The sequence below is a fragment of the Micromys minutus genome, assembly GCF_963924665.1.
Source record: "Micromys minutus genome assembly, chromosome: 8".
NCBI classification, from domain to species: Eukaryota; Metazoa; Chordata; class Mammalia; order Rodentia; family Muridae; genus Micromys; species Micromys minutus.
The window spans coordinates 63,010,966-63,024,201 of NC_137977.1; the positions used below are offsets into that span (position 1 = coordinate 63,010,966).

Consider the following 13,236-nt stretch of genomic DNA (forward strand, 5'->3'; position numbering starts at 1 on the left):
CTGCCTTTGAGCTGAGAGAACCCTTCTTTTCCTGAGGCCAGTCAAAGTAGCTTTTATTACACACGAGAAGAGCGGAAAGCAAGTGAAAAGATAAATAGACTGTCACCAGGCAGTGGGAACAGAAATGGTCCCCATTCTCCAGATCCTGCCTTCAGATGACCGTCGAGCATCATCTGCCTTTAGCTCTTCCTCTGAACTCCCAACAGTCACAGACACAGCTTCCGCTCCGGCTCTTAGGCCAAAGTATCCTTTAATGCCCATGATCAGTGCTGTCCTCAATTGGGAGTGCAAATGGTGGACCACAGCCCACTTCTCAAAGAAGCTACAGCCAAGTGTAAATAATAGAAAATAGAAAAAGAGTGCTCCTACAGTCTGCAATTTTGTGCCCTCTGGATAATGCAGAGGGGCATAGAAGGAATGGATTTCCTCTCCTATGATTCTAATTATTGACTGCAACATGTATGTCTGAAGTTCAAGTTATTCTAAAGGGGAGACAATGAAAACCCCTGAACCCTCATTTGGTGGTGTTTAAAGCTTAATGAACTCTAGGCCAGTTCTCCGCTCCAGAGCTGTGTGTTTGTTATTGCTTCTTATGGTGATCTGTCCGAGGTTCCAGCATGCCAAGAAGTCTTACAGTTAACCAGAAATATGTAGTTATTAAATAGAGAGCTTTTCTGAACATTAATATAGTGACCAAGTACTGGCAAACCACTGCACTCTCACAGTGAAGTCCTAGGCATTATATACAGAGAAGAAACCCTGGGTCCAGCAAGCTCCAGATTCCATCTCAAAAATAATCTCTCCCAGCTGTGTACAAATCTGGACAGAGAAAAGGACATTCAGCGCTCAAAACCTTTGGGTGCAAAAGATTCTCTATAAATGCACATTTAAAGTAAACAAAACCCATCAGGCCCAGGCAGGAGACCAGTGCCTGATTGTACTAAACACATCACACTGGAATCTGCAATTGGGAAGGTAATTGGCGTTATTACAGCTGATGGGGAATTTCTGATGGTGCCCAAGCTCTTTTTTGAAATAATACTCAGCCATTTAATTTGTCCAGCTCTCGTTTAGCTGATTGCTCTTTTCTGCTGGAGTTCTCAAGAACGAAGGCCGTTGTCTCTCGAAACATCAGTAGGCCGAGAGTCGCAGGGGTTTCTTGCTCACCTCCCTCCCCTTTCTTCTTACCTCGCCCTGCCTCAGGCTCCTGTTCACAGATGTCATGATACCAATAACGCAATAAGTTCAAAGTGGGGGAATCCTGCTGATTTAATTGAAAGCTGTGTACCTTGGGTCCACAGCTCAGAGATAATTGAAGCTGTGCTGTGAAATCATGGCAAGAGGAAAGAAAAAGCTCGGGAGAATTATTAGCTAAAAATATGACCAGCGACAGAGGACATCTTCGGTATAATCCTCAAGCCAGATGGCATTCCAGAAATATCAGAATTTGTCCACATACGTTTTTTCTGTGTGTGTGTGGGGGGGGGTTCTGTTTCAAACTTTGCTACACAAACAGCCCCTCTTTGTAGAGTGGGCTCTACAAATAACCCTGGAACATCTTATTGTTTCACTGGAAGCACACGGGCTTTTTGTCCACTGTCCCTATTTTGGAATTTCTGTTCCTCCCCGGATTAGGGAGAGGCGAGCCAAATTCAGACAGCTGTGTTTTCTCACAATGCCGACCAAGCTGGCAGACACAAACCTCTCTTTGTAGTCTGTGAGCTACTTGCCCTGTTGGTACAGGATGAATGGATGAAGTGGTAGAGGCAAGGACTGTGGTCAGCATGGTGGCTTTGGGAAATGGCATTACAGCTACACTGCACATTAAATCCAGAACCCAAGTGTTCTGGAAACACCCCTCATCTTATTCTGAAATATAAGAAACTGATAGGGATGACAAAAGTCATCACACAAGCTGCCACACACTCTCCAGCCCCAGTGTTCTTCCTCCTTCATAATTCGAGGCAGTGCATCAGGCTATTGATCATTCTTCTGTGAGGCAGGGGCCAAAGAGAATTTATGGAAATAAGTTTAGGAAAGCCATTCACAGAAGCCAATACTCTGATGGTCAGAAGGCTCCTGACTCACTTAAGATAAATTTTAATACGTTGTAGATATTTTTCTTCCGTGAGTAGAACTATAAGGCTAATTTTGAAAGTGTCTTACGTGACGTGGAAGAAATGCATAGCTCATGGTTCTCACTTGTAGGTGGTCTCCCAGGCCAAGTAGCCTTTGTCCATCTTGTTAGCTGATGACAGTGAAACTGTCTTCCCCCTTCCTCTTCTGTGGTCACAGCACCTGTGGTTGCTCACTTCAGATGGCAAGTGCCATGAACAACAATTGAAAAAGACTCAGGGCCACTGCTAGCCTTCATTTGCTTTGGGACTATGTGATTTTGGGTGGAGGGACAGGGTAGCATGCCATACTTGGCTCATTTTACCTTGGGGAATTATAATCTGTACTCTAACTTTGACATCAGGTATCTGTACCCATTTTAATTATGTAAAGCTAAGAATGATAAGAATTGCAGTGCATATTTATGGAGTACTTAGTGCATGCTTAATATAGTTGGAACTTACTCAAAGTAGCCTAGGACAGGTATCCTTCCCACTGACAAGATCGATGGTTTCATAAAAGTAAGGTAGATTTTTTTTTAATGGAAACCATACCACTAGGCAGAGACAGACCTGTTGCTCAAACATACCAGTGTAAGCCCAGACCTGGCCTTAATTACTCCTCTACAAAGCAATGGAAAATGTTCTCTTTACTCTTCACACTGGAACTACAAGGTGAAGGAATGTTGTGTGTTGTTAGTAAATAAGCACCAACTGTTACTACTTATACGCTCACATGTCTCAGTCTTGCTCACATGTCTTTTGACCTGTGTACCATTGGCTTGAGCTGAGATGAAAGAAAGTGCACCATGAGAGGCTCTGGTCCATAACATTTAGGAAACTAGGAGATATGAAAGGGTGTTAGTAAGTGGAAATTAAACAAGAGTGAAGATGTGGCCATTGTTAGAAAATAGCAGAACGGTGGTGGAGAGAGAGGGCAGAATATTGTTGCCTCCAGGCACCAGTAAGAAGATGGACAAAAGAAGAAAGAAGCAAGCTGCCCCACAAGAAGACTCATCTGCTAGGGGTCTTCTAACACTTTCAAATCTGCCTTTGTTTTGTAGATGATATGAGAAAGAGATGGAGGGATAAGAAGGTAGGGGTGGACAGGCAGGAGGAGTAGGACTAACCCTAGAGGCAAGGCATTCATTGGCTGGAGAAGTAACCTTTCTGCATGAGGCAGGTTTGGAACAATCCTGCTGAAGAAATTATGACAAAACCTCTCAAAACATTGATGGGGAATTAGCACTTACTCCACAGCATTCATTCTCAATCCTTCAACTGTGGAGGAAAATCCTGCACTACAGTAAGTGTTCACACAGAAAGGCAGTTGGTTGTGTGACTCAGCTACAGTGAACACAGATGTTTGAGAAGCAGAGGCCTCAAATAAGAAGCACTGGGAAAGAACTTCTAGAATGTTCCAGTGTAGGCTCTTTTTATCATGATGAGAAGAGAAAGACTAGATCACAGAAACTACAACACAAGGTCAAGAGAAAGAGTCCCAGAATAATTAGATGCAGGAATCTCAGGGGGATTACAGGATATATCTCCCCTTTCCTCCTTCTTGCTAAGATTTGATGGTTTTGTTTTTGAGAAGAGAAAACTACAGTAAAAAGAGCAGAGATTATTATTCACAGTCACTGGTCATTGCTCACTTGCTTGCTTTTCTGTTCTGAATATTTGAACTTGAATCAGCATTTGGAGGACCTACATTATATTTGGATGGCATAGGTGAGATAGCCTATGCTGATCCCATTGATAAAGAGACAGACTAACTCTGTGTAAGAATAACACCTTCCTCTTTCATTCCCTACCCGTGGTTTATCAATTTTCCAGGAGATGAAGGGCTCCACATTTGGTTTGTTAAGTTGGCTTCACCCACACATGCCTCTTAGATGGTCAAAACATCTTGGAAGTGAGAAAAAAAATATTCACTGAAGTTTAAAGAGATTTAGTATCTCAAGAGACTATATTAAGCTTTCAGAATGGATCCCTAGAAATTGTAGGTTTCTGGAAAACACTTCTTGAGCTCTTCAGGACCAAATGCTAATGTTGGTGATGGAGAAAAAAAAAAAAACTCTAGCAGTCTATTCATGAGAATTTTAGTACATTTTAGTACAGCATATATATTTGCATGTGAGCAAATAAATTTTGTTAAAATGGTCTGTTATGATCACAGGTATCCATATCTGCTAAGAAAATAATTAAAATTTTGGCTGCCTTTGGAATTACAGGAAGAGATATCCATGTTTTGTCTAGCTACTCTACAGGCGACAAGAAAGATACCTTTCCAGGTGGTGCTATTTCCTCTAGAGGGGTAACATTATTCATAAAAAAAAAGATGTAGCTATGGGCTCACAGAATAAAAAGACACTATCCAAATGTTCTCCTTCCATTAAAAGTGGTTAATGATGACAGTAAAAATTAGAACAGAGCTTCCCAGTGATTTGTAGGGAAACACTAGATTTCCCCTCCAGTCACAATTTTGCCATGAATATTGTGAGATGTTAGAAAGTATATATTGTTAAGAAAACCCTCACATTCTTGGATATCATAGAACTATCAGGTTGCTGTAAATGTCTCTAAGCTCTTAGCTGCTAACCGTTAATTATGTGGACCAATAGCAGACGCTTCACAGGTTACTCTAGTGTGCACCCCATGCTTTGAAAGAACAAAATCACCTCCTGAGTCTCCGGAGAGCATGACTTCACAGCTTAGTTGATGTACAACCAGCAAGATGAAAGGCCTGGAGAATAAAAGCCTAATGTTTCCAAAGCAACCACCTCAGCCAGGAGAACTCACAGATGCACCATGCAGCAGGCAGGGGAATAAGGCCGACTTCGACACCTATGCAGCCTCTCCCTCCTCCTTGGGGTAATGTAATAAAGACAGGCCCTTTGGATACTGTTATATTCAGAAACAAAAACGAAACAAACAAACAACAAGAACAAGAACAACAACAAGACCCCACAGAAATAGCAATGCAATAAACTCAAACACTATCTTTGGCTACTCTACAATCTTGGGCAAATGTCAGTTACTGAATGAAAGTAACAAGTGTGTAAAGGGGCTGCAGAGAACCCATGCTCAGCCAGACTGTGCCTGCCTGGGACAGAGCAGCGTAAGGTATCACCTAACAAGGTTCCTATGGGAAGCAGCCTTCTGGGGGCAAATTAAAACCATGGCATGATCCTGCTACAAGAGTCTGTTTGGATTGGAGACTGGTCACTCTCCCTCTCTTTTCTACTCCTTCCAGTCTTCTTTTTTACTGAAGTCTTTGCCCAGGAAAGAACATCCCCACTTCTTGTGGCCATGATATTTGTGCAGAAATACAAATCCTGACTAAGCACACAGATATTCAAGTAGTGTGAACACATACTAACACATTTTGCTTGAGGTCAATGGGAGCTGGATGCTCTAGAAATACCAGAGCCACATTTTAATGTTTATATCTGTTGATGTTGAATTTATGGGCATCTGGCTTCCATTTAGAGTCAAGTCAGATAGCAGTGATTTTGTTCTGACTGTAACAAGTCAACTATGGTATAGTGTAGCTAACTGCAGAAACATCTAAATATGAGCTAGATACTAGAAAATCCTAAAAAACTGCCATTAGTTTTGATAGGCACGATAATGGCTTATGATTGATTTTAAGGCTCATATTAGTTTGAGCAGCTTAACTGGGTATTTATTTTATAAGTAAAATGAAATGATGATTGGGGTTGGATTGAATATAACCCTCATAACTAAAGCCAAGTTAAATGGAAATATAGAAGAAATAAGGCTGGCAAATAGTGTTGATTAATGATGCGGCCCCAGTGGTGTGTCGTGGTCAATTTATCTCAGCTCCGGAGAGTTACCACCAATGACTTTGTCAATGGATGGTCGATTGCTAATAGTTTACAATTGATGAAAGGGCTATAGAAACCATAGAAATAATCAATGAGACCAATAGGGTCTTCTTTTATAGCATATTAACATGTATGTGTGTGTGTGTGTGTATGTATGTGTGTGTGTGTGAAAGAGAAAGAGAGAGAGAGAGAGAGAGAGAGAGAGAGAGAGAGAGAGAGAGAGAGAGAGAGAGACATACAGGAAATCATGTTAGTGTGAAGAACAGAGAGGTTTCTGTTGCCTAATTGCCATCTTATTCTACAAGAATCATTGTAAGATCTTTTTCTGATATTCTCTTTGGTGCTCAAAATCATCCCTCCCCTCCCTGAAGTAGTGCTATCCTTTAGAATGTGCAGCCAATAATATTCTTTATGACGTATCATCTTTATGGACATAATACATAGTTTATCCATAATGTAACACATATATAATATATTTGAAATCTTTGAAATAGTTAAATTTTAAAGTCCAACTATTTTTCTAAAATTCTAAGACCTAAAAAATGCCTCTAACTCAATCCCTAAGCATTTATTTTTTTTAACGTAGCACCTTTAGAAAGCAGGCACAAAAAGCAAACTTCCATGTTTCCAGAACACAGTCCAAGCATTGCCACTACGGCTTAGGTTTTCATATGGGCCTCACCTGCCCTGGACTAAGTTCCCACCTCATAATTCTTCTCTTTTTTCCTGGCCCATGTGAGTGACACCTCGAATTGGAAATCTTATACATTTGCTCTATAGAGAGATCCTCTCATTTTTCTCTGCATTTTAAAATAATTTACTCCATACTTCCCCAGTGGAAGAAATCCCTGTACCTGTCATTGACATGGGTGTCTTTTCTGGAGCACTGTCTCATTTAATCCTCACAAAAGCAAGATACTCCTTAAGACTATTTAAAAAAAATATTCATCAAAGTCACTAGATGTCTTTCTCGGAGTCATAATGATAATATTACTTTTGTAGAATATTCTAAACTCTAGAACTGGTGCAGGTAGAGGAAGGGTGCCTCTGTGTGCTGACGAGAGACCCACAGAAAGATCTTTCTGGGATGTTACTGAGTGCTGACACAATTGAGAAACAGCAAGTGTCCTCCACACTGAGATGCTTTCCTTCACCTGTCCATTCCTGTGTGTCCCTCCCCATAATAGCAGTTAGCATTTCAGAAAACCCATTATGAATCACTGTAGTTCATACGGCACTCTTACCCTTGTCTCATCCTTATGGAATTACATCATTTCCCCAAAGGACAGAGCTTCCTTTGCAATGATGGAGATTTCACAGAAGTTGGAGAACCAAGACTCCACAGGCTTTCCTTTGTGAGCTGAGTTTGGTTTAAAGTCCTGTTCCCCAAACAATATTGCTTTGAGTTGAATAGCTGGTACCTCATTCAGTCCCCTCGCTACCCTGTCCCTTCTATATCTCACCTGGCTCTGACAAGCGTGTGCACAAGATTGTGGCTGTCTGTCTACAAAATATAAGCAACTGCTGCGTCTTGGTGGGAACTCATAAACCAAATAGAAATGACACCTATAACTGCATACTATTTACATCCCAGATGAGAGGACTTTGTCCTAGTATCTGTTTTAGATTGCTTCTTATAGATCTCAGCCTACAAGAGATGGAGTCCCTAAGGAAGATGGACTGGGAAACTGAGAAAGAAGGTACCACCACCAAGTGCTGCTAGAGGACCTTCCAGTAGCATAAAAAGCACAAAACATAACAACATACAGGTACTCTGGGACCACTGGCATTCCAATAGGTATGCATGGTTGAGTAGAACAAAGAGTAAAAGATTGCACCCAGATGCCATCTTCTCTGCTTCTGTGGTTGGGAGACAAAGAGGGAGAGGGGGAGGGAGGGGAAGAGAAGGGGAGGGGGAGGGGAGGGGAGTAAGGCTTATATCTATTGGGCTTTCACTAGAAAAAGTCATCTCCTGTTTCCCTCAGGCATGAAGATCACTGCTGTCACAAAGAGGAATGTGTGCATGCGTTCATTTCTGACCACTGAAGACTGGACAGGACAACCTTTCCAGAGCCACCATCACAGGCTCTCAGATATGTTCTTGACTTTCACTAGTGACCCCTGGGTTTGTCAGTTCTCTTTCTCCAGGTCTCTCTGGCCCTTCTCCATCCCTGTTTTTATTTTGTGTGTCATGGGGCTATTTTATATCAGGATCTGTATCTTTTGATGCCTTGGCAATAACAGGGTGCCCAGAGGTTATAACCCACAAAGGTGAGGTAAAGTAATGGCACAATATGCAACTGGTTTAAAGAGAAAAGCATTTCAGATATATGGAGCTCTGTTAGAAAACTGACTTTTCCACATTCTGAAGAAGTTCAGTGGCACCCGCTGTGGTGTTCTTTGCTGAGAAGGCACAGTACTACGAGATTATAAAAGCAGGAGCATGTAGGGAGGCTAGAAAGTTTTATATAAAAGGGATCGAGGGCCTGAGCACCACACCCATCCTCCTTAAATGCATCTTTGTGTTGAACCTGCGCCTGGACTGGAAGCTGTGGGACAAGGTCAGGCATATCTGCCTAAGTGGGTACCACAGAAAACTTCTTTTTTTGAGAGTCTCTATGTCTAGCCTGGATCTTGCTATGTAGAGAAGGACAGAGTCCAGCTCACCAAGATCTACCTGTCTCTGCCTCCCAAGGGCTGGGATTAAAGGGATGCTCTACCATACCTGGCTCCCAGAAAGCTTTGGCCTGATGCCTTTTGTGTTATCACTTTCCAACAGTGATTCTCAAACAGCAGTGGAGCTGGAGAGACTATGACTGTTCCCCAACCACAGTCAGCAATACTCAACTGTCTGCCTTTGGGTAAGCCTAGATTAGCCTGGCCCCTAGCTCCTCACTACAAAGTATTTGCACATAAGTATGGTAGAATCATAAACACACAGGAGAGAGGGGTGTGGGGAGGGAGGTAGAAACCCAGCCTAATTTCACTCTATTTCCTTTCACTGAGCTTTGTGTTAACCCAGCATTCTGAAAGTATTGACTAAAATGGCTTTTGTTTTTCACAATAGCACATTAAGAAAGTCAGAGTTGAAAGCAATCATTTGTCACTAAGGTAGGAGCCCTGGAGGGAGACCACATTCTGAGCCAGCCTCTCTTCAGGACCAGCAGTAGAGAGGCAGAGGGTCCACAGTTGAAGCTTTTGCCTTTATGTTACACTTATTTAATCACAGCCCCCGACATTTCCTGCTGCTATCAAACTACTGAGAAGCAGTACAGGGCCTCACCTGTGTCTGAAATCCTTTGAGGTCACCGATTGCAGAGTCACTGGTGAGGAGCTGAAAAGAACAAAGGAGTTTTCCTTAGTATGGCTTCTCAAAGTTTACACACAGTATCCCCAACACAACCACCCTGAATTACTTTAGCTTAGATCAGGGATCTAGACACACCATCACAAAATGTGAAAAAGCCAGACTTTGCCAGCTTCCCACTTCGTGTCCATGGCCTCTTTGACCTCCCTTCCTCTCTCCCCCTTGTTTTATATCCCTTTCATGTGCTACCACTTATTCCATGGGGCTTAAATTAATTACAGTGGCATCCTTAAATTGTGATATATAATGTGAGTCCACAGATAAATATATTTATTATGGGAAAGTTCCCAGGATTCCTTCCTATTTTCAAACTATTCCGTATTATGCTAAATTAGGAGTTACTGTTTCATATACAGTTAAAGACACTTCTTTTTAACATGATTCGTTCTCTTTCTCTCTTTTGTTTGTTTCTTTCTTAAAATTGAACCAGTAAAATGGACTCTTAATTCTTCCCACCTACATAATTCGTTTTTCATTTATTGTAGTTCGCTTGTAATTTCATATTCTAGGTAAGTGTCCATAGCTTATGCTGCAAATGATCATATACAGAAATAGAGAATAGATTCAATTACAAGCTTGTGCCTACACCCCCACACGCACACGCCTCTGTTTAATTAATATTGTGGGGTAAAGGTAAGGTTTTCAATATTTTTTCATATTTGGGGTAGGGGGTCAACACCAGTAGACACTTAATGATAACATAACACCATCGAATGGAATCACCACATTGGAGCTGTTGATTGAATGAGCTGAGACAGGCATAAGGACAAGCAAAATGGAAAGTCCCTATTATTCAAGGAGTATGATGACTGGCATAGGACTGGACACTATTCCTGAAAACCACAGGAGAGTCTATGTTTACTCCCACAATATTTTTGTTTGGTTCAGGAAATAGGCACCCTTCTAGGCTACAAGATCTTCCATTTGTGAAAACTCAAGAGGATTATCTAGCTACCTTGCTGACTCTAAGCAGTGTCTGAGCTAGGACAGCACATTCTTCTTCGCCCTCGGGCTACCCTGCCAGTGGGAGAGATTCCCCATTCTAGAAAGAAGTCAGCCTGGCTCTACTAGTCATAAAACAATCAAGCATTACCTACTAGGCAACCTGCCCAGGCATAGAGCTCATAAACAACACAAGACTCAATCCTTGCCTTCCACTAGCAACCTGTCCAGAAAACATTCACACAAATGTACTTCCACAGATGGCCCAGAGTCTAGGTCTCAGACTTTGAAGAAAAGGGAAGGAAGCTCAGGATGGGGTTGGTGAAAGAGAATTTGAAAAGATCCTTTGAAATAGAAAGGGGAGAAAGAGAAGGTGATTCAAGCAGTTTGAACAACAAAGCAGGGCAAGGGACTTGCTAATCACAATATCTTGCACCTTGAATCCATCAAAGTAACCTCAGCCTCCTTCTGGTGACAGGGAGGAGCTTATAACACTGCAAGAATCGCTCTGATCCCAGTACACCGATTAAGGCTGCATATACAGTTTCTATTTATTTTTATTCATATTGAAAGTTAGCATCCAAAATAATAGGTTTCACAACTACATTTTCACATAGAGGTGTGATTATGCTTTGCTTTAATCTAGCCTTTCTAATTCCCATCAATTCCGAGAAAGAAAGTAACTCCATTTTACCCAGGAGAACTCTGGTTGAAATTAAACTATTTTCTAGGCATTACTGGGAACTGCGCATATTTTTGGTTGAAATTATACATCCCCAATGATCAGGCTTCATCTTCTATAGTCTGCATGTGAATTGCTACACACTGGAGACCTTTCGGAGAATCAAGGTGGTCACAAGGAAAAGACTGCGAATCAGAACATTAGTCAAAAGAGTCCCCAGGAGTAACATAATATTTATGTCCTGATCAATGACCCTTAACTAGCCCTTTCTTCAAGACACTCTTATTTCTTTGTAATGATCATCTACTCTTCAAGACTTACCAATACAATGGAAGTCTTTAACTGAGCTGAAGAAAAGGAAGAAGGAGCAAAGACTTCATACAAGCATAAAGCCACTAACATGCATCAGCCCAGAAGATTCAGCTCATAAAAGTTCCAAGCGCTTCAACGGCAGCCACCTCCCCATCTGGCTCACCAGGCTGGCGGGGACAAGGGACTAAAATATCCATTTCTTAGCTCTGCAATCCTGACAGAGAGGATAAATTACAAGTGTATTCAGAGAATCTTCAAATGTGTAGCATGTCTTCATCTATGGCAGGGACTGAGAACAGAGCAAATCCATTTGTAGAGAAATCCGGCAAGCTTGATTATGATTTGTTATATCTTTTTTTTTTTTTTTTTGGTACTCAACAAAGTTATAATGGACTCCCCCAGCAAAGAAATCTGGATTCCTCTCTTCTATTCTCTCAGAAAGAAATCAGATGTGTGCATTTTAGTTCTTAACTCCTTAAATTTCTATTTTGTATTGCTGCATATATTTTTGTTGAGAAAAACAACAACATGCCCAACAAGATTCTGTCTAACAAGACACAAGTGACACATGATTTGATGTGAATTCTGCACTTTGCAATGTGTTAGGAAGTGTCAGAACATACAGTTAGTCACTAAATAACCTACTGAGCAACAGACTTGAGAGGGAAGTAGGAGAGATTGTCAACCTTGAGGTGCAGACAAGAGTGACTCAATTGCTGGGTGTGGAGGAGTCTGAGAGACAACTGAAGATATCACTGAAGCTGACAAAAGGAAACAGTACTCAGCAGTCAGCACAATTTCTGCGTGAAGAGCATCTCAATGTTAGAATGGATTAATGAGCTCCCGCAATAGGAATAACCTCTTTTATCTGCTCTTAGAAACAGGAGAGAATATTCGATTTTATTTCAGTGTAGAAGTCACAGGTTAAATTTAAGGATGCAAAGACAAGAGGAAAAATAGCAAATAGATTCCCAACCAGCCAGGAGGAGAGCTTTTGTTGTCTGTCCATGCAGTATGACCTGTTCAATGGTCCACTGAAGTCCAGATGTGTCTGTCTCTCTCTGCTGAGTAGGAAGACGCACACTGTGATGCCAGGGATGGTGGATGTTAAGTAGAGTCTAAATGTCTTTATTTTTTTCTTAGACATACCAAGTATTTCACCTACAGTTTAGCATCCATGGAGATACTACCTGGCCTAGAAACAATTGAAAGGAAGTATTGTGATCCCCTCCTAAAAATGACCCCTGAAAGGACTGTGTGCGGACGCCTGTCATGTGTCATACCGCACTGACTCACCTGCAGGGTCTCAGGCTCTAACCAAACACCAGAAATTTTAGGTAAAGCATACACTTGTGAGATTACTGTTACCAAAAGTTGATACCCATTCTGAAATTTTCAAGAGGAAGCAGCTGGTTGTGAGGCATTTCAGGTGGGCTACTCAGTTTTCAGCTAGAATTACAGGGGCCGAAGAAGTCCTCTGTATTTCAAAATCACACACCAACTAAACCCAAATAGACTTTAGATACTAATGCAGGGACCTGCATCAACCAGTTGAAAGATTGTGGGAGGAATGAGAGTATATTACTCCCCAGTGTCCTCAGAAGGACATCTCTGCTGGGGAAGGGAAGTCTTCCCTTCCCTTCTTTATCCAGACTCCTCCCATCTTTCTAAACTCTAGAATGCAGTTTCACGTGAAAACAGATTCTTCTTTAAAATAAACACAAACCCATCTTTGTAGGGGAAAAAAAGAGCTGATAGTAACATTAGTAAGATGACACCTCTGTGTCCCTTTCCTAATCCTCAGCAACTTTGCCCAAACTGTGTTTCTCTGAAGTCTAGTGGAACCATAGTGCCCACACTGAACTGTCTACTGGCTTCTAAGGATGACACAGAGACTCTCCGAGATGCTATTGGAACTGAGGCATAGGTAAGATGCCCATAGATACAGGGGCTGGAGAGATGGCTTCA

The 13,236-nt window shown here is 41.7% G+C and overlaps 1 protein-coding gene across 2 annotated transcripts in view; it reads right to left on the minus strand.

The window, feature by feature from the left end:
* Positions 1-13,236, minus strand: part of SETBP1 (SET binding protein 1) — a gene marked incomplete at both ends in the record, with an annotated part of 309,623 nt that overhangs the window by 143,984 nt on the left and 152,403 nt on the right. For both annotated transcript variants that reach the window (XM_080919811.1, XM_080919810.1), the window contains one exon: positions 9,249-9,299. In XM_080919811.1, coding sequence (XP_080775937.1) covers positions 9,249-9,299 — 51 coding nt within the window. The remainder of the gene's footprint in view (positions 1-9,248; positions 9,300-13,236) is intronic.